Source organism: Chlamydomonas reinhardtii, chromosome 4 (assembly GCF_000002595.2).
Source record: "Chlamydomonas reinhardtii strain CC-503 cw92 mt+ chromosome 4, whole genome shotgun sequence".
Lineage (NCBI taxonomy): Eukaryota > Viridiplantae > Chlorophyta > Chlorophyceae > Chlamydomonadales > Chlamydomonadaceae > Chlamydomonas > Chlamydomonas reinhardtii.
Genome location: NC_057007.1, coordinates 2,412,491 through 2,436,900, shown reverse-complemented (window position 1 = coordinate 2,436,900; position 24,410 = coordinate 2,412,491). Strand labels below are relative to the sequence as shown.

Sequence of the window (24,410 nt, the reverse complement as noted above, 5' to 3'; positions counted from 1 at the left end):
CCCGGTGCACTCTAGTTGCGCCGTACACACGATATTACGCACATGAGACAATTTTACAAATCCAGCAGCCGCCACAATGGCGGCTGTGGGCATCAGAGTAATCAGATCTATGTGGCGATGCATGTGCGCGTGCGCAACAGTTGCGCACGCGTGTATGTGGGATGGGATGTGCGTGGGCAGGGCCGCAGGGGTGCGCACCCCAGGTTGCGGGTGCCGCGTGCGCTGTGTGCGTGGAAGATGCACTCACTAGCAAACACTTCGCATGCCCGCAGTGCACACCAGAGGGTAGGGCGGCATGCAGTTCGACGTGTGCGTGCGTGCGCAGCCGTACGTGCGCTGGTGCGCATGTGTGTTGATGTGCGGTATGCCATGCATTGATGCATTCCTTGTAGCACGCACGCCCTTGCCATCCGCATCGTTCATTCGAGTGTCCCCAAACTTCTGGAGCTATGTACAGGACAAATAAGAAAGGCGACAAGAAAGCAAGAGACTGTACAGGACAAGCCAAAACTGCATTCATTCTACAACCAAGGAAGTGCTGTGCCGCCATTGCATCACATCGATGGGACATGGCAATCAGCAGCAGCGCGCGCTAGTCGTTGGATAAGGCAGGGTGAGTTTAGTGCAGTTGGGAGGTATAGTGAAACCTGCCCTTGGCCCCCCTCTTCCGATAGCTACAAGTCCGTCCATCCTACGCCATGATAAGTCAGCCATTCCTTATGTCCCGTGTGTAGAGTGCCCATCAGCGTTGAATTCATCAACTACGGGAAAGAATCACAACAAGGCAACGCAGTGCGAAACGATCCTGCGCGCGCTCTTGACTCATCACTACGCAAGTGGAAACGGTAGTTTAAGACCCTCAGCATGCCCCAAACCAAGCCTGGCTTTGACTTGCCCTACTACTAAGTACGTCTGTCCACAAACACTACTGGAATGTGTGCAACGCTGCAGGTGTTGTGTGTGTTGTGCGTGCATGCATGCGTGCTGGGCGCCCATGCATGCATGGGCACCATGCAGGCTCCTTGAAATGACGTCGTCTTATCTTGCTGTGCTCATCAAGCTTGCTCATTGAAGCTCGTAGTGTAGCACCTGACCCTCGCTTGCTTCCTTAGCGGCGACCGAAGAAAAGGTCAAGGTAGCCCCGGGGGCAACAGTTGCTGTCCTCAGCGCTGAACACACTGTACAAGCAGCCGTCGCCACCACGGCCGTCGCAAAGGCCATCCGCAAAGCCGCAGGCGCTGTTTGAAGCCAGGCGAAAGCAGATGTCAATAATGGGCGAGCCGTCGGCCCTGGGCGCGACCTTGTCCAGCTTGGTGACGCCGAGGACCGTGAACTCCTCGCCAGTTGCGCCGATGTGGTTGGAGAAGGTGGGCGAGAGAGTGGTGTGGTTGTTGACAATGATGGCGCGCACGGGGCGCGGGGATTCGGTACGGCACTCGGGACCTGTCGGAGGCCGGTCGAGTGCAAGGCAGGGAGCGGGCCGGTTGGATGGTTTTGAAGACTCTTGGAAGAGATTGCAGCAGAGGGTAATGAATGGGGCCCCGCATGGGCGGTGGGTGGGGTGGTGAACTTGCTTCAAGCCTCACATACGGTACCATGTATGCGTGCGTACGTGCACACTTGCCCACCCATGCCAAAGTAACCCAGGCACGCAATGCGGTTGTATGCTGCGCATGGTTCATGAAGCACTCAAGCACGTGTGTGGCTGTGCACACTCCGCCCCCATTCCCCGCACGTTAGCAAACCCCACACTCTGTGATGATGGAGCAGCACGCATGCATGTGCGCCACTCACGGATTAGCAGCTCCAGCTTCTTCACAGTCATGCTGCAGCAGGGTGAGGTCGTGGCATTGCAGCGCGCGAAGGGGCCCACAGCAAAGCAGATCTGGTTGTACTTGACGCCCTGGCTGTCGGGGCCCAGGCCGCCGGTGCCTAGGCCGTAGTTCTCGCTGGTGATTGCCAGGCGGTACGGCGAGACGTTGAGCTTGCGCTTGCTGCACCGGCAGAAGGGGAAACCGCTGTCGGCAGGCGGAGGCGGGCGGGGCGGACTAGGCGGCGGGCGGGGCGGCGAGGGCGGGCTGGGCGGGCTCTTGGGGCAGCCACACTTGAACGACTGCACGGCATGGGCACGGTGCACACGTGGAGAGGCAACATATGAGGAAGGGTACATGTCGTGCTCTCACGGGGCTGTCCCCCAAGCTATGCAGCGCAACTGGTCCCCAGAGCTATCTAGCGCAATTGATACGATAGCGCAATGGATACGATAAGTTTGCCGCTGCGGACTTCCTACGTACTAGTGCGGGGTGCATGCGGCAGTCATGAAGGATTGACAGTGGACCTGCTGCTGCTGGCGGCAGGAGTACCCAATCACTACGGTCATCGAAGATGCTTTGAACGACAACAATACGGTGATGCTGCCTAGCTAGCTAACACATGAGCTCACCAGGCGGTTGGCCCAGACCACGGGGGGTCCCGTGCAGACGGCGTCAATGCCCAGGTACGACACTGAGTCCTGTTGGGCCCGACAGATAGACACGCACAAACAAACAGAGGAAAGTAAGGTGTAACGAAGACAAGGCGGTGTTTGGCGGGCGTGGGCGGGGGCCATGCAGTGCACCGGCCTCGGTGGCCAGGTGCTAATCAAGCCACTGCAGAAGCGGCTAGCTTGACAGTAGTTTGATAGCCCCACGCACGCACCCACCGGGTCAAGGGGGCTGGTCTGGAGGAGGCCGCGGGAGTTGGACGTGGCCGCAAGGCGGCGGCGACCGCCTGCCGTGCTAGTGGGGAAGACAGCCTTGATGTACAGCGTGGCAGCGCCGGCGCTGAAGCTTTTGAAGAAGGAAAAAGGGCCGCTGCAATCGGGCGTGTCGATCGGGACTTGGTTGTTGATGTTGATGGCGCTGGTGGGGATCTCGATGAGGATCTCGGTGGTTGAGGAGTCGGTGACGATGATGGTGTTCGGGAGGTCGGGCTGGGGCGCGATGAGGGAAGGCATGGTGCATACGGGGTCGGGGCCAGTACCCTCGCCAGGCGGGGCGTCGCCACCCTCGCCGGGCGGGGCGTCAGCACCAGGGGGGCCGCCGCCGAAGCCGGGGGGCGCGCCCGCACTGGCATCATCCGCGGTCGCCAACTGCACGTGTATGTGGGTATACGGTAGTAAGTTGAACGCGCACAGCTGGAGGTACGTAGGCAGGTGTTGGTGGATGGGTGGGCAGGTGGTTTTGCCAGGTGCCTTGCTCACAGCACGCAGGTAGGCACGCACGCAGCTGCACATAGGCGCACAGAACACACACCCACACCCACACCCACACGCGCACGCACACGCACACATCCACACACCCACACACGCAGCGAACACGCATGCATACATGCCACGCACTCACCCAGGAGAAGCGGGAGCCCAGGGGCCAGGGGCTGCCGTCCTTAGTGACCAGCCTGGCACGCAGCACGCCACCACTGGCGCTAATGAAACCGTATCCCCTCAGCTCGGGGATGTACTGACGGTCGTTCGATGTGACGTTGCCAGCGAAGTGCAGCAGGTTCACTGCGTACGTGCGCGTGCGTGGTGAAGGGCGGAATTTGTATGCATGCGCGCTAGGGGTTGCACACGAAGTAATTATGAGTCCGAGATCCAAAGCATGCAGTGCGTGCGTTAGCGCTCGCTGTTGTCAGGGAGTAGCATGCCCCGCAACTGCTGTACGCAAGAATCTTGGATGACCGCACCAGGCATGACGTGAATGAAAAACACCCCACGGAAAACAAACCCACCATCGATGGGCTGGGGCAGGAGGGCGCCCAGGCGTGTGCGCAGCTCGAAATCTCCGGTGTTGCACGTGGGCGTGTCGATGAAGCAGTCACACGCAAGTTCGATGTCCATGAGACGGAAGGGGTAGTACGAGTTGTTGTCGCCGTTAAAGAGCACATCGCAGGTGCTCTTGCCACCCCATGCCACGGAGCCCTGCAGGTGTGGAACAAAGTTGCAGGCGGCGGCGGGTGGGCGCGTGACAACTGGTGGTAAGGGCGGTGGTGTGCACATTTCTAGCATGCGGTGTCCATCCTGTGCACAGTTCATTAAGTCTTGAGGGCCCGTTGCAACACTTGCATGCGCAGTAGGGGGCACGGACATTGCCGGCGGCGGGATTTCCTCTTTACGTGTGCGATGCGTTACTTCTTACACGTGCACACGCACAATACACGTTGAGCGCACTTGCTTCCAGTGCTATGCCTCTGCAGCTGCCAGGTAGCACCGCACGTCAACAATGTCGGGGTGCTCGAGCAAAGCACCCCTGGAGCAAAGCGCTGACCACGCGCTCGGCACTCACCGCGTAGGCGCCCAACGAGCCGGACTGCTGCAGGGCACGTCGGCCCGGTCCGGAAGGCGGCAGGTACACCTTGACCAACAGGGCCGAGATCTGTGGGTGCACGGCGGGCCGTGTGTGCCGTGCGGGTCTTATTAAGGGCCGTACGTGCTTGTGGTGCATGCTACAGCAGACGTGCGCGTGCGCTGTGCGGCAGCAGTTGGTGACGGGCGGGCTAGGGGAGTTCACAGTAGCATCGCAGTAGTTTTTGTTGTTGTTGTTGTTGGTTACAAGGTGGTGTGCACGAGCATGCGTGCTATCCTGTCCCCGTCGGAAAGTACCAGTTGGACACACGCTCCGCGCAATCGCAACCTCGTGACGCCCACACGCACCTGGGTCGGGCGCGCGCACGGCTCCTCGCCAAGGAAGGGTGAGATGCGGGGGCGCGATAGGCGGTACCAGGGCAGTGAGAAGGAGATGATGGTCTTGACGCCATCCGCAGCATCAGCGGGGCTGAGAATGTTCTCCAGCGGCGTCTCGGCTTGCAGGCGCTCGGGACCAATGGCGCAGCGGCTTACGTCGTAGAAAAGCGGGCTGGTCTGCACAGCGTGGGCGCGAGGCATGGGGCGGACGGCGGCGGGATGTGTGGATGGATGGTTGGGGAGCGAGCGAGCTTAGCCGCACGTTCAATGCTTAACGGGTGAGACTGGGAAGTGCCCGGTGCTCAGCAGGTCACATTGCACCAATACGGCAGGTGTGTTCAGCACACCGGTCCAGCTTTATTCCGTGCTCACCCAGCTGACAACGGTGCCGGCGGGCCACGCCTGTCCGAACTTGTTCGTGATCTCCACCGTCACCGAGCCGGCCGGCGAGTTGGCGATGAGGCGCACGCTGCCGATGACCTCCGCAGCAGGAGGCACATCGGAGGGGAAAGGTCCCGCGGGGTCGGGGAAGCGCAGCACGGTGAGGTTGTAGGTGGCCTCGGTGGAGACGTTGGCCAGGACCTCCGAGGCGAAGCGGAAGTCCACCGTGCCGAACTGCGTGCGTGGGTGGCACGGTAGGTGGCACGCATCGCGTACATTGTGGATGGACACTGATGGATGGGACACCACAGGCGATACCCTTTCGCCTGCTTTCTGACCTCCGCCAGTTCTTGCTGAGTATGTTTATGAGTGACAATGGCCGCCCATGCTGTGAAACCCTGCCCTCCGGGTTTGAACACCCCGCCCCCACAGGCCCGGCCCCATGCGGTTGCACAGTCGCGGCCCCACCTCATAGCTGCCCGATCCACACTTGTAGGTGGGAATAACATCAGGCCCACCGAACTGAGTAGAGCGGCGCTGCGCTAGGCGACCTGTAGCGGCGGCATGGCTCGCGCGAGTAACCGCCAGGAGCACCACCAGCACCGAGAGCAATTGGACGAGCCGAATGCGCCCCAAGCCGCAAGACTGTCCACAGCGACCAACAGCCGCGGTCGCTGCAGTTGTGTGGCTCCTCATGACGGGGCGCTTGTAAGGCGCAAGCGCCTGTCACGTAGGTAGATAGGAGCGCATGCGCGCCGGTAAGTAGTAGTGAATGCGTCAAGCAGTTGAACCTCACTGGCCGTGGTGCGCATGACAGCTTAGTTGAGAGCCCGATTTTGACGTGCCATTCCACGAGTGCGCGAGGCATTCGAGTATTCTGGATGTCAGGCATGTGCAGCGTTTGCGAGCGGACGCTCGCTGACGGCGGCAGCAATACAAGCAACTTGCTCCAAACGCCACCACTACTCGACGGCTTCAGCTGTTAGCGCTTACTTTGTAAGAGGGTTGCGCACTGAGTGCACACCGGACCGCGCAAAGGCGCCAGGCAAAGGCCTGCCTGCGCGTTTAAAGTATTCGCGCACAGTGGTGGTGATGCGTAAATATATTATACTGTCTGGCTATTTAAATTGACGGGCATGGGCGTAAGCGAGTGAGCTTAACCGCCCAGAAAGGGCGCACTTCACCTTGAGATAACCAGTCGTGTAGCGGTTGGTAACCGGCGCGTTGAAGGGAAGTCCGATCGGTAGTTGACGCGAGAGTTTTGCGCCACAGCCCAGCACAGCAGCGCTAGCGTGTATTCGGCTTGCCTTGTGAACGCGCGTGGTCCCCTGAGCCGGGCTGGCGCACCCCACGGCTTGAGTCCCAAACGCCGGACGGCTTCAAAGGGGGCACCGCATTGTGGCCTGTGATTGTGAACACATGGCTTGCCCTAATGGTCCTCTACTCACCTGTGGGATCAAACATCCAGGCCACGTGTCGTACAATAGGCGCGTGCCGTCCGGGGGGTGCGTCGTGGTGCGTTTCCCCAGCCAAACAGTGCCAAACCCCTACAGCTGCGCAGGTCCCCGCTTGCCCCTCCCCCCTCTTTAATTGCGCACCCTTGCATGGCCAGGGAGGATGGGAACCATTTGGTGCGAGCCCTGAGTGGACACAGGGAGACCGGGCTGGCAGGCTTAACAGCGGCTCGTCGTGGGGGCAGGGGGGGCGGGGTCGTTGAGGGGTCAGGACTGTAGAGGGGGTGGAATGGCTCGCGGACGAGCGATCGCCCTACGAGCGAGGGTCCGCGAGCGCTAATACACATAATCTGGTTTCATGATTATAGCGCTAGTTTGATAAGCGTGCTGGCGCGATTGGAGCGCGAACGGATCCTCAAACCCGCTCAAACCTACCTCCAAACCCTTCGCCTCTAGAATTGCAACGCCTTTTGGCGGGGACGCACCAAGTGCACTTTCTTATAACTGGTATAACCGGGAGGGCCCCGTCCGCGGCGCTCGATGCGACCGCAATGGCTTCTGCCTCGGTTGAACTGTTGAAGGGGCAAGCCAATCCACACGCGGACGTTGCCCGGGGTAAATCTTATCGCAGGATGCAGGCACCGCCATTTTGCGGGTATATTCTTAAAAGGCTGATTGGACAATAGCACTAGCAGAGAGCTAAAACGTGTAAGTCGGGGCGGCTCAAGTCGCGAAGTTGACCAAAGCTCACGCAGTGTTTCAGGCCGGACCTAGTGCCGTCTTCTTGTTGTTACCTCTAGATGTAATTATGATAGCGTCTGACACGATAGGTCGTGGCTTGGCGGACGCGACGTTTAGCATGTTGACTTCGGCTCGCGCGAAAATTTGTGCCCCGGGACCGCTTCAAAGATCTTCTATGTGCTAAGGATGAACACTGGAATCTTCGGGGAGCGGCAAGAAACGGGCTCCAATGCAGGCCCTTGGGCGAGAAAGATTGGGCTTTTCCGGGGGTGCATTTCTTGCCGCGTGGGGCTGCATACGGCAGTCCCCGAACCTCGCCAAGCACCCCTTCCTGGGGGGGTTTTGGGGGGCGGGGGCGCGTCCCCCCAAACGCTAAAAACTAGGCTTTTGGGGGCCCCTCGTGGGAACCCCTGGATGCCATGGGCGAGCAGGTGGGTGGGCCCTCTTCGCCAGCGGCGACGGCCTACCCCTGGAAAGCACGTACCTAATCACCAAGCTAGGATGTACATGTCACGAGACTGTCCATGTCATGAGACTGTCCGCTGCGCACGCTATCCGGCCAAGCGGGCGCGCGTGCCTCGGCGCTGACACGGCACGTCACGGTGCCCGAATCTCGAACGTTTGGGAGCCGGGGATTCGCGACCCACGTCCCTGCAACAGCGGGTTGTCACACGAACGTCATCATGCGGTAACAAGGGACCCAGTAGTGCGCAGTCGAAGGGCCCACAGGTGTGGTCGTCGGACTGCGCAGACGACATGGCATGCCCGCCACGAGGCCAACTTAGGGTGGCGCGCGAACCGCTTCCCTGACTGCATGCATCATGTTATCAACAATTAGTTCATTTGGTTCGATACTCCTATCAGTTGCGCGCGTGCACAGAAGGCGCCACCATGATTTTTGCACTTGGATCCGCAACAAGGGCCGACCTGCCCCTGGCGCAGGCCTAGGTCACACAAAAATACACATAAGCTACTGAACTTCCGCATCTGCTGTTCTGTAACTTCGAACACCAACTCCAACCGCGCGCGAGTCAATTTCCACCCAAAATGCCTGTCATCGAAATTATTGTGAACAAGCCTCTTGATGACAAGAAGGCCCTGTCAAAGAGCATTACGGACCTGTTCGCGCATGAAGTGCGGGTGAGTTGCAGCGTTCCGTATGGAGCTGCCACGCGCTGCACCTGCGAGGGAGCGCCTGGAGCCGGGGAGAGGGATGTTTGTGGCGCCAGATATCTAAGGAATAGCTAAACTGGTTGTCTTTGGGTGCATGCGGGGTGTATCGGGGCAACCTGTCACGCCATTTCTGAAGGCCAAAGCAGGTGCACTCTCCCTGTTTGAGCTGCACCGCGACGCATGTCAACTTCATGTATGGGCATCAGACCACGAGGTGGCAGCCCCAGAACGTCCTGGGCGCGTGGGCCGTGCGGAGCAGTGGAGCTGAGCGAACACGGCCGTGCTTTCACTTCTCACTTGCGCGCCTGGGTGTACCCGCTCCCCGTGCCTCCTGGGACTCCGGCAAAACAGGTCCCTCCCGGCCATGTCCACACGTTGATCCTGGACAACCAGTACTTTGCCTTTGGCAATGACGTGGACAAGACCGCCGTGTATGTAAGTGCGGGAGTAAGGCAGACGCACGACTAGTGGGGTGGCGATCAGGGCAACGGTGTCAGCAGGTGTGGGGAATTCCTTTAGCCCTGGCCCCCCTTTTCGATCGCAACCCACCCATCGCCCCTTCTGCGATCGGACTCAAACCATTGTCGTGCAAGCAGGATGGGCCGGAACCCGCTGTCCGCTCACGCTCCCATCCTCCTGTCTCACTCCCACACGCCCCCCTCCATTCCCATCCAGCCACCCCCACCGCATCCAGCCATACACAGTCACACACACGGCCCTCACCCATCCGCCGTGCCCTTCCTCCCATTCTTCTCCCAACCCCCTCACAGGTCAAGGTGCGCAGCAGCGCCCAGCAGATTACGGCTGAGGCCCGGCGCACCCTGGTGGCGGAGCTCATCCCTCTGCTCATCACCGCCTTCCCAGGTGAGGACAGAACGGCGTGCGGCAGCATTGGGGCCACTGAGGCTGTTGCGTTCGCAAGGGGGCATCGCACGAGCGCGCGTGGTTTACACGTGGCTGCTGGCGGTGGCACGCGGCTCGCTAACGGTTCCAATACGCGGCCGCGTGGTGGGGCGTGCTGAACGGCCTGTTGTGTTTGGCTCGCAAGGGAACGGCATGTGGGCTTTCGCCCCTTAAGCCTCCAACACAACCAACGTCCACCAACCCACCCAACCTCCACCCGACCCGACCCAACCCCCACTCCACCTATCCACCCACCCAACCCTAGCGCCTACCATTTCCGTTGCTAATCCTGAATGTAGCCCAACCCCAACGCACCCTCCGCCCCCTCCGCCACACACACACACACACACACGCACACACAGACCTGGACGCCTACCGCGTCAACACCATGTTTGAGGAGCTGCCCGTTGAGAATATCGCCGTCGGAGCGCACATCGCCGTGTTCGGCGCGCCGCCCTCCACCAGCTCCGCACGCAACAGCCTGGGCGGCTTGTAAGGGGGCTCGGGCTCGCGTGTAGGGAGAAGCGTGTGCGTGTGCGGGCGCGGGCGCGGGTATGTGTGTGTCGGGCTTTGTTCGCTAGGCTGGCTGGCTGGCTGGGCTGACGCATGAGCTTGCTTGCGTTGCTGACTTTGCGGGTCGGTTGGCGGAGCTGTGGGTTGGAGACGGAGGAGATGGGTGTGGTTGCGGGCGGCGGCGGTGGCGTGGGGGTGTTGGCGGCTTGGTTTCGCTGTTCGGGCGTTCGGGACGTAATTGTGAGGGGCTGTGGGGCATACATCTAGGGGGTAGGGACGCGTATGTTTGTTTCCCTCCCAACAGTTCTTTTGTCTAGCTTGCATGAGCGAGGTAGACCCAGTCAGTAGCGTGCAACACAGGGCTGTGGGCGTAGGGTGGTCCATGCGTCAGCATTCGCGTTTGGGTGTGCACAGAAGTCGAGAATACCACACGTGCGAAAGTCATGGGGGCGGAAGAAGGGTTGGCCGGTGTCGGGCGATGCATGCGGCGCGCCTGGGGCGTGACTGGGTTGGCATCATGCGCATTTGCAGGGGTGGTACGGTCGCAGTGATGGCTGCACGCTGCGTGCATCACAGTTTGGGGCTGAACCAGTCAGTGAACCAGTTGAATGTGCCGGGACGGAACGCGAAAGGCTGATTAGTGATACCTCCCGGGCTTTAGATACTTTCCGTATGTTTGTCTGGGTTCGTCTTCACTGACGTTGGCTGGGCTCTTGGCTGGGCTGGGGGTTCGGGAACGCTGTGTGCGATTACCGTGTGCGGTATCTCGTGCTTTTGCCGCATATCTGGAGGTCAGCCGGGTGCATCGAAGGACTGCGGTGATTCCAGCCTGTGGCAATTCTTGACGGGGTGTGGAGTTTATTGCGTACCAGCAGAGCCCACTCGATAACAGCCCATTCTGTAAAAGGATTTTACCTCTGTACCAAGCTCTGTACCTGTGTTCGACAAGTCGGCACTCAACAGGATCATGCAAACCAGCACACGGGGCCGCACGGGGAGCAGAACATCACGTACCGGCGTAGCGGCCGTAGCGGCATAGAAGCATTGACAGCAACAAGGCATTCGCTCCAGTGCTCTTGTAGATGCCCTCAGGCACCCGGCATCTACACATGCGTAGTTGACCCTGACCGCGGCATTTACTTAAGCCCCCAAGCCTCCCAAAACGTCTACGCTTCCCCCATTTTTGCCCAAAAACGTTTACACCTGCGTAGATGCGCGGCACCCAAACCCAAAATTTCTTCTCCGCCTTCGGCAGATTTTGGGCAGATTTCTACAGTGTAGATGGAATATACGAGCACTGATTCGCGCACTCGCAGCCGGCTGCCGACACCAGGTGCGTGCCGCTGACTGGGCAAATGAACTTGGCGAGTTGGCGTGACGGGGAAGACCGGGCGAGATGGCCTCAATGAGGGGGGGGGTGCTGCACGGCTGTGCACGCACGCATCGGGCCAAGGGCTGATGTATCCAAGGCCGGCAGGCAGCGAGGTGCGGCCATTCCTGTATCTGGGTGCCGGCCGGGCTTGGACTCGGGATGCATGCCGCACTGGCGCACTGCCGCGCCGTTGAATTTCTAGTACGAGCAAGAGCAGAGGGTGGTGAGAAGCGTAGTCTAAGGGAGAAGGGTGTAGAACCCCGGCCCACAAACCCCACAAGGCGTGTCAGGGATTTGAGTCGCAACGTGGGTTCGCAGCTACCGTACTGCACCGATGATCGCGCTGGCTGGCTCATAGAGGTTTGCTGACGCGCATTCCTCACGCTCCGGGCGCCCGGCCAGGCGACAGCACCACGCAGACATTGTACGACGCCACACCGCGCGCGACGCAGAGTGATAGCGCACCTGCAATCAGGCGACCGGCGTCATATGAGCGCCACACTGCCGTGCTGGAAACGTGTTTGCACAAGCCTGGTCCGCTACGGCACGCAGTGGCCACCAGCCCCCCAGTAGGCACAGAATACGGTAGTGCAAGAACACATACGCACGTACGTACGCCAGCATCCTCACGCCCCATTCCTCCTCCTCCTCTTTCAACCGCACTCAACCGCAAGTTCCTCCATGTAACGCAGTATCACGCGCCTGCAACCGGCCGGCCCACCCTGACACGCACGTGTCCGTCCGCCCAAGCCCCCGCCCTCGCCCCGTCAGCGCGGCCATTCGTCAAAGGCATCGACACTCGCCCGCCGCGGCTGCTGCTGACAGCTACTGCCCCCACTGCCACCCCACCGCAGCTGCTACTGCCCCCACCGCCCCTCCACCGCAGCTGCTACTGCTCCCACCGCCCCTCCACCACAGCGGCCACTGCTACAGCCGCTACAGCCGCTACTGCTTCCACTCCACGAAGCTGCCGCTCCCTGCGTCCAGATAGTACCACTTTCCTGTGGAGGCCTGGCAGTAGCCGCCAGTGCTGGTATCATAAAACATGCCGCTGGCCTCGCTGAAAAAATAGCCGCTCGTAGGATCGAACACATAACCCGCCGGCGCCTCAAACGAGCCCGGCCCGCCGCTGCTGCTGCCGCCCGGCCCGCCGCTGCTACTGCCGCCGGGCCCCGCTGCTACGGCCGCCGCCGCCAGCACCTCCTTCACTCGCGCCACGAGGTCGCCCTTCTCCACGATGCTGCTGGCGTCCACGCCGCGCTCCTGCGTGTGCGTGTGTGCGTGTGTGTGTGTGTGTGTGTGTGTGTGTGTGTGTGTGTGTGTGTGTGTGTGTGTGTGTGTGTGTGTGTGTGTGTGTGTGTGTGTGTGTGTTGAAAAGAAAACAACAAAACGAAGCCCGCCCAGACGGCGCGACGGAGTTACTTACGGATACGGTGTGTGTGTGTGTGTGTGTGTGTGTGTGTGTGTGTGTGTGTGTGTCTGTGTGTGTGTGTGTGCGTGTGTGCGTGCATATGTGTGTGTGTGGGGGGGGGGCGTGTGTATGTGTGTGTGTCTCCGCGTGTGTGTGTGTGTGTGTGTGTGTGTGTGTGTGTGTGTGTGTGTGTGTGTGTGTTGAAACGAAAACAACAAAACGAGCCCCCCCAGACGGCGCGCCGGAGTTACTTACGGATACCTACCGATACCGAGCCTCTTGTAGCCGCGTCGACCCCGGTAGTCATACTTACCCGCAAAAAGCCTGGAACCCCCCCCTCGGGCGATCGACGAACGACCTGACCCCGAGTGGCACCCATATGCATTGTATGCGCCGCGCCCTGGGCGCGCTACAACGGTGACCCAGCACGCCTAATGCCCTGATTCCCGCCCGCTGTTCGTGTGTGTGTGTGTGTGTGTGTGTGTGTGTGTGTGCACCCGCGCGCGTTAGGAAAGCACAAAGGGAGAGGGTTATGTGTGTGTGTGTGTGTGTGTGTGTGTGTGTGTGTGTGTGTGTGTGTGTGTGTGTGTGTGTGTGTGTGTGTGTGTGTGTGTGTGTGTGTGTGTGTGCGTGTGTCTGTGTGCGGCTGCTATAGCCGCATAAGGGAGAGGGGGCCAGCGCACAGGGCGTGCTTGGGTGTGGGGTGAAGCAGCATCATGCCATCATGCCCCTGCCCCTTCCCTGCTCCTCCCCTGCCCTGCCCTGCTCCTCCCCTGCCCTGCCCTGCCCATCCCCGCCCCGCCCTGCCCTGGTCCTCCCCTGCCCTTTCCCTGGTCCTCCCCTACCCCTTCCTTGCCCGTTCCGTGTCCCTTCCCTCCCCCTTCCCTGCCCCTTCCCTCGTGCCCTTCCCTGCGCCTTCCGTACCCCTTCCGTGCCTCTTCCCTGCCCCTGCCCATTCCCTGCCCCTTCCCTGGGCACCCTGACCCTTCCCTGCCCCTTCCTCCGCCCCACCTGCAGCAAGCACTTCGCTGCTCCTCCCCGGTTCTGCCCATCCCTGACCCTTCCTCCGCCCCACCTGCAGCAAGCGCTTCAGCTCCTTCACCGGCCAGCTGCCGTAGTCCACCTCCTCCCCGTCGCCGCCAGCCTCCCGTCGCTGCTTCTTAGCCGGCGGCGCCCCCGGCCCACCGCCGCCTGACGGCACCCCCGCCGGCGCTGCTGGCGGCGCTGCCGCCACGGGCGCGGCGGCTGGCGCCGCCGATGCCGTGGGCGTCGCCACCGCCGTCACCTCCTTTTCCTTCTTCGACCCCTTCTTGCCCTCATCATCGCTGTCCCCAAACATGTCCTCATCGCTGTCTACCGCCACCGACTTGACGCCCTCGCCCGGCGCCGCCGGCGCCACCGCGCCCGCGGCGCCGACCGCTGCCGCCGCCGGCGCCTGCCCAGCCGCCGCCGCCGCCAGCTGCGGCAGCCACATGCGCGCGGACCGAATCAGCTCCTCCGTCGTACAGCCGTAGATCTCCATCTCGCCCTCACTGAGCAGGTCGTCCGCCAGATCCGTCAGCCGTACAAATGCCGCCTGTCGCGCCGCCGCCGCCTCCGCCGCCGCCTCCCCCTCCTGCTGGGGCTGCTGCTGCGCCTGGTTGCCAGCCTCACCGTCGGCGGCGCCCGCCGCCACCGCCGCCTGCTGCGCTTGCAGCCTGGCGCGCTCGCGTTTACCCATGGCACGGCCCAAGCCCGCGGCGCCGCCGGCTGCGCCGCCGCCGCCGCCCAGGCGTTTGAGTGCGCGGGTGACGGTCTCTCCGGGGAGCATGAGTGCAGCCATGTCGGCTTTCCGCTGCGGGCATGAGATGTAAAAAGTGATGAGTGCAAGCTCATGTTGTAAACCGAGCACGTGGTTGGATCGCAGCATGCGAGAAAGGTCAGGGTTAACGGGTGACGGAAGACGGACTGCGCGTCATTTTTCGCATGCAACTGTGGCGCCGCACCGTACGCCGTACGCCGGCCAACCGCAGTCCCAACACGAATTACGGATACAGCGTAACACCCCGCACTGCGGAGCTGCACAACCTTCTAAACCTGAGAACCTACGGGCTTGCGGCATAGACTCGCACGCTCAAGCGGTCTTGCGCGCCACGGCCCCACCTGTGCAATCTGCCGCTCTGTCAGCGGCGCCTGCCGCTGCGCCACCTCCGCCCTTGCGCGCTGCTCCTCTATCCGCTTACGGACCTCATCGCTGACCACCTTGGCCTCCTCCGAGGCGAGCCAAGCGTCCTTGCCGTCCTCGCCCTCCTCGCCTTCCTTCTTCTTGTAGACGTAGTTGCCATCAGCATCGAAGACACCCTCCTCGCGCTCCGCCTTCAAGTTGAACGGCTCAAACTGGATACCATCCTCTTCCTCCACTTCAAGGCCCTCCTTTTCAAAACGCTCCGTGTTGGCGACGGACACGTCCGTGTCGCCTATGTCCCGCTCCTCGCGCTTCTTCCGGTTCTCGGCTCGTCGCGTGTGGGCCATGCCGACCAGGCTTTCCTTGACAGGGCCGCCCTCCTCAGCTTCAATTTCTGCAAGCGTCTTGCCTCTCCGCACGGGAGCTGGCGCCGCTGTCGACGGTCCCGCATTTTCGCCTCCCTTCTTCTGCTTCTTGCTGGCCTGCTCCTCATCAAGCAATGACTTGATCAATGTATCGGTGGGCTCATCGCGGTCACGTTTATCTACCTCGGGCAGGGTCGGGAACTTCATTTTGGCTGAGACAGCTCAGTGCGAAAAGGTTGGTGTGTCCCTATGAAGTAGTTCTCACATATATGTCGACTCTATTCCATCTGTTTCAGTCAAGCACACATCAGTCTGGACTGGCGCGCGTGCCCAAACCCGGACACCCCCAGCTGGCTGTTTACCCCAGCTGCGCATCGCACCTGTCCCCCTGGGGCTGCAGCTCGATAAACAGGGGCTAACCAAATGGTTACCATGCACATTCACGAATGGTGAAGGGGTCGTTACAAACTCATCGTCGCCCCTTCCAGACCGATGTAATCAAGGATCAAACATCCCCATAGATGCCCCACGTCTTACGTTTTCCGGCCACTGAGCCACTCACATGCTCACAGGGAGCAGGTGAAGGCAGCGGTGCATACCCTTGCACACCGCTGACGACGATGCTGCTACACAGGGCCGTTGCCATCCTCAAATGCAATGAAGCGCTTCAAAACACAAATGTGCGCAGCAGCATGCCCAACCCACCTGTCACTATGCGGCTCGACTCCTCCCCCACCCCCGTCAAACCTCCTCCCGAACTCAACTTAGCCCATGAGCCCAGCTACCCGAGCTCTAGTGGTCGGGACAAGATATGGGCAGGCGGCGTTGCTTGTCTGTCACGCAGAGAACACAGCAGGGGAAAGGGTGGGGGCGCGGGGTGGGAGTGCGGTGAGCCGGGCCTGGGGTTCCTCCCCTCTCCGGAGGCGAGGAGCATGGGGGTCATTCGGGGATCTCTCCTCGGGTGAGCGTGCGTGTCTCGTATGTTTTTGGGGCCCTGGCTTAGTCCACGGCTGTCGTCCCACATGTAACCTCTATCAGCTAACCACATGTAACCTCTATCAGCTAACCAATGAGCGCTCTGCTCTTGCACGCCTACGGGACCCGGCTGCTGTCTCACAGCCAGAACTTCTAAGGTCCGAAACAAACCGAGCGTGAATAAACATGCCAGGCAAAGCCTGCTCTTCGTCTGCCCGACACGACCCATCGCACCGTTCGCGCTGACGTGTGCGCTTCTCCTATCGGCTACCCCACCTCCTGAGGAATATTCCACCATGAATACAGTACTGCGGAAATCGGGTATAAACAACCCGGCCCGGGGCCACCACCAATCTATATATGCAAGCATTTTCACCCACGCTTCTCCATTCTTTTGCCACCGAACCCCATAACACCCCCCCCCCCCATCCGAGTCGCCCCCGTACAAAAAAAGGCTTCGGGCTTGCTTTTGAGTTGTTCGATCTCTGCAGTATCATCACAGCCGCACCACCTACCTTGTAACACTCCCACTTTAATTGCGCCCGTCCTGCGTCGCCTTCACGCCTGCCTGCTGGCACGACGTTCAATATGTTAAAGCCTTCTCGTTGCTTTGCTCTGAAAGCGCTGTAGCATATGATAACTCTAACCGCCACCCAATCGCCCAGCCTCACGAAGTAACTCTCTGCAGCAACATGCTTTCGTCCCAACGCTCTGCGGCCCCTCCCCACTTAAGGTACCCCACAGAAGCCAACGAAGGGTACCTCATACACTCCTACGATATTGCTCAGCGTCCCAACAGTCTATCTGTTAACCTGCAGGACCAACGCTGAGCCGTAAAAACATGTGGGCTTATCGCCTGGGGCGGCCCTGCTGTTCTATGAGCAACAAGCTCCACGAGAAGGCTAGCTCAGCTTCGTAGTATGTAGTTAGAGTTCTAAATCTCTACAGCCACATGCGGTGCCGGTGCGTCACGGACAGCCACGTGGCATACCAGAAGCAATGCCCCCACCACGCCTACCGCGATGCCAGCCTGCATCCCGCAACTGACTTGACTTTTCCCTGCATTCTCTGTCGCTAGCTAGCTAGTTAGCTAGCGAGCTGGAAACAAAGCTCCCCCCGGCCGCCGCCAGAGGCGCGCGACCGCCTTGGCGACGGCACACAATGCAGAACGGACCCTTTGATTCGAGTAGCTACTGCTGGCAACTATCATACTACCGGATGACTTGCCAAACAATCCACAGATGCTCACACTATACTGATGCTGGTGCCTATGCGCTGTATGAGCCAACAGTGAATGTGCCTGCAAACGGCTACGGCGTGCACAGCGCCGGCAAGAAACGAACATCAACCATCATAATATAAAACTTTGAGCCTTTGGGGAGCCTCTCTGTGCCACACTCGGTCCCCGGCTGTCGGGAACCGTACCAACTAATAACATCAACGCATCTGTCACCGCTGGCCCGCAACTAACCACGCGGACGCAGCTGACCTGCTGATCTCCAGCTGGGCTAAACAGATTATGAAACCCCCACTGGCACATCTGCACACATACGCAACACGCATGACTGGTGACGTTGACTTGCCATGCAATTCTACATACATGCATCCTCCACACAAAGAAGTATTTCGCCTCATGCTGATGCATTCTCCGTGCGAATCCCTGCCAACCATGATGCCTGATGACTGAGGCCGCGGCTTACATGCCGGGCACTGTTCTACATTTTGCTTTCCCGAAGAGAATACCGATTGCCATCTCTTCCTTCTGAGGGGTGGTATGGGAGTATAGGATTGGTCCCGGCGCCGGTCACACCTCCATGGATTGGATTGGGATTGGAGGTCGCGGCACAAAGCATGTCAAGCAAGTCGGTCCAATCCTGGGGTGACCAGAGCCTTGGTGGGACAGGTACCCCATACCACCCCTGCGCCTTCAGACGCGTGCAGTTTGGCATTAACTGATCTGTCATGAACAGAAACTACATCCGTGCTATGTCACCCAGCCCTAGAGCTAGCTTGCCTTGATTGCGCGCCTGCGCTGCCCGGTGTTGTACGCGTGCTTATTCGTACCGATCCGCGCAAAAACGCACGTCATAAGTTGTCCCGTCTTTGTAATTTCGCATCCACGTCATGATTACTGTACCCATGGTATCGAGCCTGTGATGAGTGCATGCACGGCGGTAATGCAAGAATGTAAGTTCGGAGCCAGTTCGCTTTGCACGATGCCGAACGCAACCGCCAGCGCCGCCGCCAGCGCGGTCGCCTCATCCCGAATCGCCTGCAGCAGCGGCGGGTAAACAGCGCCTTCCAGAAGTGGGCGTGACTGCCGCCGCGCTGCCGCCACCGTCACGCCAATCGGAGTGGCGGGCGGTCCCTCCTCCCCCTCCCCCACTTCCTGCTGCTGCTCCCGTCCTCCCTGCTGCTGCCGCTGCCGCGGCAGCGGGGCGCAGGTGCCGGCGGCTGTAGCAGCAGCTGCCACGGCAGTAGCAAGGCAGGTGAGTGCCATCGTGCTGGGCGCGAAGCAGGTGTAGCTACAGCCCATCAGCGAGAGCTCCTGTGCGGCGGGTGAGAGAAGCGAGCGAGGGGATAGCAGGCGGCGCGAGCAGGAGCAGGGGCATTAGGATATCGGGTCGGTGCGTGCGAGAAAGGGATAGATTGGGGTCGGGTGGGCTCAGTCTGTCAGGTCGAGAAGGTATGTCATGTAAGGCTTTCGCCTTCCTACTCTAGCTGCCCTGATAACTCACAAGGATCTGTAACGCGAGCACCCGCAGGTCGGGCTGGTGCCGCTGGTGCTGCAGCAGTAGCAGCAGCGGCGCCGCCGGCTGCGCCGCTGCCGGCGGCGCTGCGCCACCGCCATACCCCGCAGGCTGTTGCTGTTGCTGGTGGTACGGCTGGTGCCAAGCCCCGACCTCTGTCGGCGACAGTTGCTCATCAGCATACAGCTCATCCCCGTCCGTCGCCGCATCGTCCGTCTGCATGGGCACGACGCCAGCCGCCGCCGCCGCCGCCGCCGCCGCCATGCCAGCGTGGCCGCCGCCGTGGCCGCCGCCGGTGGCCGGCCGTGCCGACGGCGCCGCCGGCAAGGGCGACGCCGGCGCCGGCAGTGCCCCCGCCGGCGGTAGCTGTTGCCCCTGCTGCTGGTGCTCCGCCGCCGCCGCCAAGCCGCCGCCCATTTGCGGCGGCTGTAGCTGCGGCTGCTGTCCGCCGCCGGCGACGCGGCGTGCCCAGGCCTCCAGCCCGGGGGCCTCTCCAAGGGCGTGCAGCAGGCGGGTGAGAGAGCTGAGCGGGTGGGGCAGCTGCGTGCGCCACTCCAGACTCTCCAGTAGCAACCACTCCATGCGTCCCACGTCCTCGGCCTGGCAGGCGAGCGAGCGTGAGAATGGGAGGGGAGGGAGCAAACATTTCATTCCAAAATGCCAAGAACGCCGAGACGGACCCAGCGGGGGTGCCAGACATGTCAGCAGGAGGCGAGGCGGGAAGGGGGCGGGACGGGGGGCACGGGGCGCGGGAGGAGGAGGCTGCAAGACTCCATCATGCAGAGTGGCAGGGTTACCGGATGACGCAATGGAGCGCCGAGTACAGACAGAGGAGGGGGGCAGAGGCATTCAGGAAGAGGGGGAAGGGTTGGGGTGCGTGTGGGGCCCGACTGTGCGCAAGGATGTGGCGGTCGTGTGGGAGAGGCATGGCTGGATGGCTGGACGGCGTGGGGTGGGGCGAGGGTGCTGGGTGGCAGGATACGGGACCTGCACAAACTAGCATGATGACCCGTGAGGACGGTCGGGGGCGCCGACAGCCGCATGCTACGGCACTGCTTGAGTTCATGTATGTGTGGTCATGGTCTGGACCTGCAGCAACGTGTGAATCCATCACCGCCTCACCGTGTACAACGGCTGGCCGTCTGTGGGGTCCACCACCACGCCGGCCCACTTGGCGGTCGACAGGCGCGAGATGGAACCCTGCGAGCGAGAAAGATCGTTTTTTTACCAAATCGGTTTTTTGGGGGTTGGTTCCAGGCTCGCTCGCAGTTGTAAGCTTGAACATAATCCGCGAGAGTCATATAAGACACGCCAATATTAATGAGCTTCGGTGGCAAACTAGGGTTTGTAAACGGGAGACTATTAGTCACAGCTGGCAAAATACGACGCGCGCCCCAGCCTTCCCCCGTGCCTTCCAGGCGATGTGCGGCGAGCGAGGAAGGGAAATCACCCAAAACCCCGAGCCCGCACTACCCCCACTGCACAACAATGCAATACAAACAACGGCGCCGGTGGCCTAGCACGTTTCTCCGGTACTGCAAAGCAAAGGTTTTCGGGCGTGTCGTTGTGGGGCACAACACACCTCCTGACGGCATGCCAGCGCCAAGCATGTGATTGCCAGCAGCTGTAGAACCCCGTCCGGCGTCCTGACGACCTGTGGTTTGGCAGAGGGGCCACGTCACGGCACGGGGGTGGGAAAGCCCGTGTGACCATGACGGGGTTGTCCGGTGGAGCCGCAACAGGCTACGACAGGCCAGCCAGATACATGGCAGGTTCTGCATATGGGTTGCACCCATCAATCCAGCCACCGCCTGGAAAACCAAATCACAACAATCCACGCAACTGCTGGCAGGCGCTAGCTAGCTGCGGTACCACAGCTTCACGCAACTGACCCCTCTCAGGCCACGGGATCTCCCGAGACACATCCCCACAGCCCCCTCCCAACGCCTCACAAAAAAATCTCTCAACAAACCTCCAATAAACACGCATCTTTTCCGCACAAACGCGTTGCTTCCTCTTGCGCTCGCACGCACACACGCACACCTGCACCGCGCTGAAGCAGTCGAGGTAGGCCACCGCACTGAACAACACCGCTGAGCCCAGGCCCAGCTGTGCACACATCTCGCCCATCCACTCCACCAGCACGCGCCGGACATGCGGCGACAGCGGCAGCGGCGGAGGCTGTAGTAGGTGCTGGTGCTGGTGCCCGGCCCCTGTCGGTGGGGCGTCACCCACAGCCCCGCTCCGCGGCGGCGAGGCGGCTGCCGCAAGCGCTGGCGGCCCTGCAGGACCCGGCGGGGTGGCGTCATCGGCAGCAGTAGCAGCAGTTGTGGCAGTGGCAGTTGTGGCAGTGGCTATCGCGGGGGCTGTAGCAGGCGAGGCGGCGGGGCAGCAGGTGGACTGAGTCCTCGCGGCGGCGGGGGGAGGGCTGCTGCCGTCGGGGCTGCTGCGGTGCGAGTCACCCGAGCTGTGCGTCGGCGACGGTGACAGCCAGTGGTTTGGTACCAGCGTCTTTGGTGGGGGCTGCAGGCTGTGTGAGTAACTGGGCCCAACAGCGCCACTGTGGGCACCGCTGGGCGTGGGGCCCCGCGTGGGGCCTGGCGGCGTGGCGGCAGTAGCAGCGGCGGCGGGGGCCGCTGCCGTGGCAGTAGCTGCAGAAGCGGCTGCGCCGCGGGGCGTTTGGGGGTTTGGCCCGCCGCCGGCCCCGCCGTCTGCTGGCCAGCCCGGAGTGGTGCGGTCGCGCAGGTGCCGCTGTAGCTGACCTTGCTTGGCCAGGTCATTCCTGCAAGCAGATAAGCGGGGCGCAGGCCGCGAAGGTTAGGCTTAGTCACACGCGCGCTCGTCAACAGAAACATAAAAACATTCATCGCAGATAGCTGTACCCCGTTTGTGAATTTCGTAAACCGCTACAGTTTGTCGCTTGCATCCAGAATGAAACACAAAACAGTCCGCAAGGCTGAAGCGGACTGCGCCCACCTGAAGGCTTGGGCCGTATCAGAAGCCTGGTAGAGGGCGGCTGCGGCTGCCGCGGCGTCTGAGTGCGCCCGGGGGGCCTCATTTCCCGCAATTGCAAACACGGCGTCCGCGGCTGCGGCCGCAGCGGCAGCGGTGGGACCCGCAGCGCCTGTGCGGGAACCGCCGCTGCCGTGCGCTGCCGCAGGCTCCATTGCCGCGTCTGCCAGAGCTGACACACTCAAAGGTCCGCTGCTGAAACCCAGGCCGTCAGGGGAGGGTGACGCCGAGGAGGCGTGGCAGTGCAGCGGCGCCGCCATTGTGGCTGCGGTGGCTGTTGCCGCCGCTGCTGCCGCAGCCGCCATTGCTACAGCCGTCGGCGGCGGGCTGCTCGTGCGGGGGGCAGCAGCTGCGACAGCCGCGGCGTTGCCTTCCGGCGACGCGACGGCGGAAGCGCCGGCGGCTGATGCGCTGCCCGCCACGGTTGGCTTGCTTGCTGAGGAGGCTCGAGACCACATGTCCCCTCCCGCCTTGTCACACCGGGCGTCAGCCACGCAGTCGGCGGCCCCACCCGCAGCTCCTGAGGAGGCCTCACTCATAACCACGTCTGGGGCCTGCATCGAGGGGGCTTTAAGCGCGAAAGGACTTTCGCAAGAGGCGCGCAAGGTCCCGCGGAACGGATGATCTGGGGATTCCAGCGAGTCAGGCGGTGCCGGCTGCGGCGTCGACCGACTGTCGCTTGTGCGGCGAAATGCAACCCCGAGGCCTGGAGCGGAAGGCGCCACGCCGCAGCAGGCGCCTAGTTTTCGGGCGTAGTCTGGACCCTGGCCCGCGCCCGCTGCATGGTCTGATGCCTGATGTTCCGTGAAACCAGTATTGTCAACTTGGGCCGCGGACGTTGGTGCGCTGGGTGCGATGTACATTAAATCGACGATGCGTCGAACAGCTGCGAGCCAGAGCCAGAGCACCAGGGAATCAAGTTTGCATGTGAACGTTGCATGCATTTCCGCATTCTCCACACTACCGCGTGTTTCGTCGGGCGGGGGCGGGGCCTTGAGGACCAAACGAGCGCCAACGGGCCCCCTTTTCCGCAAGAAAACGTCTCATTAGATTCGCACAATAGTTACCCGACAGTTGCACAATGCCGCGGTCTCTGGCAACCTGATACCGTTGCGAATCAACGGCTCGCCCGATTTCTGAACCCTGGCGCCGGCCCTCCCAAACCTAGCATCATAAATCAATTTAGATTGCACAATGAGTGATTCCTACCTTGTCACTGGGCGCGCATCGATCGGCGACGCGCAGGAGCAAGCGCCAGGTGGCCTGGCCAAGCTGGAATGCTGGCACAAGTCAGAGGCCGTGAGCAGTAATGTAACTGCTGCTTGTTATTAATGCTGATGTTAGCCGCAGCGGGCGGAAGGGCCTCGCAAGCGTCGATGCGTCCCTGGCGGAGGCACGCGCAAGTCCAGTTGCGCGCAGAGAGAGATTGTATAAAGTTGTATGAGTTCTCACTGTCAAAGAGCTAACTTCGCCCGCACTGTCGTTCTGATACTACCGCGGTTGGGTTGGACTCCCGCTGGAAGCGCCGTGTTCGTAAACGCCCGAGTGTGAATTCCAGAGGCTGTGTTTAAGGGGCGAAGCGTGTTTGTATGGCGGTGCGGGCGGCAAAAGTTTAATGAGCGACAGGCGAGGACCTGCAAAGGTCCATCGCACCCGCCGCGCTCTCAGGGTACTGCCCTTAGGAACTACAGATGCGAGAGTGCCCCATCTTAAGTTATTAATTTGTGCGCAGCAGGTTGCGTTGCCCCGATTGGCAAAACCCTTGTGGTTTTGCGGCCGACGGCACAACGTGCGGCACGACGCCCGGCGCGCGCAGATTGCATGGGCCTGGCCGTCATCTGCGCCACAAAGGGCCACAATCGTGTAACGCTCTGAAAGCGCTCCCAGCTTTGGATTGCAGCTGCACAGGAGTGCGGGACATGCTTGGCCGTGAACACACTTTGCGTCAACTGGGGTTTTGCCGACTGACTGAGGGGTGTGTCGGTTAGGCTGTCAACCGCTCCTCGGAACTTAAGCACACGCGCGGGGTGGTGCTAGCCTGCTCCGGGGATGGCAGCCGCGCCTGAGTGAGCTTGGGCTGCAGCTCCAACGCGACCAGACTCGCACGTGGCCCGCGGACAACGGTCGAGGAGCGGTTAATGTCGTAATTTGTGAACGAGCGAGGCCCGCTCAGAGGACCCGCTCTGCACGCCAGTGCTCGCTCCCATCCGGAAAAGCAGTTTGCGCAGGTTGGAAACCCTTTCACAAGGATGGCTCACGCCTGACACATGTCGGGGTGAGTGGGGGCAGGCCTGCTCGATCGCATCTTGCCCCAGGCTGGTTGCCTTCGGCCAAATTGTTTTCGGCCCGTTCTTACTCCATATGCGGTCGACTTATGAGCTTTAAACAACAGCTATCAGTGATCCAAAAATTCAAGATTTTGCACCTCAGCCGACCTCAGCGAGTGCAGCTCGCTGGGGAAAACGCTATAGCAGCT

General features: G+C 61.3%; 4 protein-coding genes across 4 annotated transcripts; 1 reads left to right on the top strand and 3 right to left on the bottom strand.

The window, feature by feature from the left end:
* Positions 1 to 41: 41 nt before the first annotated feature.
* CHLRE_04g221450v5 (uncharacterized protein) lies at positions 42 to 6,214 on the bottom strand. Its single transcript, XM_043061907.1, has 11 exons — positions 6,095 to 6,214; positions 5,570 to 5,824; positions 5,093 to 5,335; positions 4,691 to 4,897; positions 4,323 to 4,412; positions 3,769 to 3,958; positions 3,384 to 3,544; positions 2,702 to 3,130; positions 2,444 to 2,512; positions 1,795 to 2,113; positions 42 to 1,443 (listed from the first exon to the last, which is right to left on the bottom strand). Exons 2-11 carry the CDS (start codon positions 5,795 to 5,797, stop codon positions 1,109 to 1,111), a joined length of 2,271 nt encoding a protein of 756 aa, XP_042925259.1. The 5' UTR covers positions 5,798 to 5,824; positions 6,095 to 6,214; the 3' UTR covers positions 42 to 1,108.
* Positions 6,215 to 8,144: 1,930 nt separating this feature from the next.
* Positions 8,145 to 10,801, top strand: CHLRE_04g221400v5 (uncharacterized protein). Its single transcript, XM_043061906.1, has 4 exons — positions 8,145 to 8,436; positions 8,821 to 8,904; positions 9,240 to 9,333; positions 9,735 to 10,801. Exons 1-4 carry the CDS (start codon positions 8,344 to 8,346, stop codon positions 9,866 to 9,868), a joined length of 405 nt encoding a protein of 134 aa, XP_042925258.1. The 5' UTR covers positions 8,145 to 8,343; the 3' UTR covers positions 9,869 to 10,801.
* Positions 10,802 to 11,612: 811 nt separating this feature from the next.
* Positions 11,613 to 15,474, bottom strand: CHLRE_04g221350v5 (uncharacterized protein). The gene is made up of 3 exons (XM_043061905.1): positions 14,811 to 15,474; positions 13,744 to 14,502; positions 11,613 to 12,520 (listed from the first exon to the last, which is right to left on the bottom strand). The coding sequence occupies exons 1-3, from the start codon at positions 15,402 to 15,404 to the stop codon at positions 12,203 to 12,205; spliced, it is 1,671 nt and encodes a 556-aa protein (XP_042925257.1). The 5' UTR covers positions 15,405 to 15,474; the 3' UTR covers positions 11,613 to 12,202.
* A 172-nt stretch (positions 15,475 to 15,646) lies between these two features.
* On the bottom strand, positions 15,647 to 23,904 carry CHLRE_04g221301v5 (uncharacterized protein). Its single transcript, XM_043061904.1, has 7 exons — positions 23,144 to 23,904; positions 21,899 to 22,820; positions 20,966 to 21,704; positions 20,505 to 20,576; positions 20,045 to 20,122; positions 18,911 to 19,522; positions 15,647 to 18,720 (listed from the first exon to the last, which is right to left on the bottom strand). Exons 2-7 carry the CDS (start codon positions 22,795 to 22,797, stop codon positions 18,301 to 18,303), a joined length of 2,820 nt encoding a protein of 939 aa, XP_042925256.1. The 5' UTR covers positions 22,798 to 22,820; positions 23,144 to 23,904; the 3' UTR covers positions 15,647 to 18,300.
* Between the last annotated feature and the right edge of the window lie 506 nt (positions 23,905 to 24,410).

Excerpts from the sequence above, each read along its gene's own strand:
- CHLRE_04g221450v5 (XM_043061907.1), bottom strand. The coding sequence starts at position 5,797 with ATGAGGAGCCACACAACTGCAGCGACCGCGGCTGTTGGTCGCTGTGGA. Across the intron at positions 5,336-5,569 it reads GTGGATCGGGCAGCTATGAG|TTCGGCACGGTGGACTTCCG; the intron begins GTGGGGCCGCGA and ends CCACGCACGCAG. Across the intron at positions 4,898-5,092 it reads CCGGCACCGTTGTCAGCTGG|ACCAGCCCGCTTTTCTACGA; the intron begins GTGAGCACGGAA and ends CACGCTGTGCAG.
- CHLRE_04g221400v5 (XM_043061906.1), top strand. The coding sequence starts at position 8,344 with ATGCCTGTCATCGAAATTATTGTGAACAAGCCTCTTGATGACAAGAAG. Across the intron at positions 8,437-8,820 it reads TGTTCGCGCATGAAGTGCGG|GTCCCTCCCGGCCATGTCCA; the intron begins GTGAGTTGCAGC and ends CCGGCAAAACAG. Across the intron at positions 8,905-9,239 it reads TGGACAAGACCGCCGTGTAT|GTCAAGGTGCGCAGCAGCGC; the intron begins GTAAGTGCGGGA and ends ACCCCCTCACAG.
- CHLRE_04g221350v5 (XM_043061905.1), bottom strand. The coding sequence starts at position 15,404 with ATGAAGTTCCCGACCCTGCCCGAGGTAGATAAACGTGACCGCGATGAG. Across the intron at positions 14,503-14,810 it reads CAGAGCGGCAGATTGCACAG|CGGAAAGCCGACATGGCTGC; the intron begins GTGGGGCCGTGG and ends TCATGCCCGCAG. Across the intron at positions 12,521-13,743 it reads AGCTGAAGCGCTTGCTGCAG|GAGCGCGGCGTGGACGCCAG; the intron begins GTGGGGCGGAGG and ends ACGCACACGCAG.
- CHLRE_04g221301v5 (XM_043061904.1), bottom strand. The coding sequence starts at position 22,797 with ATGTACATCGCACCCAGCGCACCAACGTCCGCGGCCCAAGTTGACAAT. Across the intron at positions 19,523-20,044 it reads ACGGCCAGCCGTTGTACACG|GCCGAGGACGTGGGACGCAT; the intron begins GTGAGGCGGTGA and ends CTCGCCTGCCAG. Across the intron at positions 18,721-18,910 it reads TGCTCGCGTTACAGATCCTT|GAGCTCTCGCTGATGGGCTG; the intron begins GTGAGTTATCAG and ends CCCGCCGCACAG.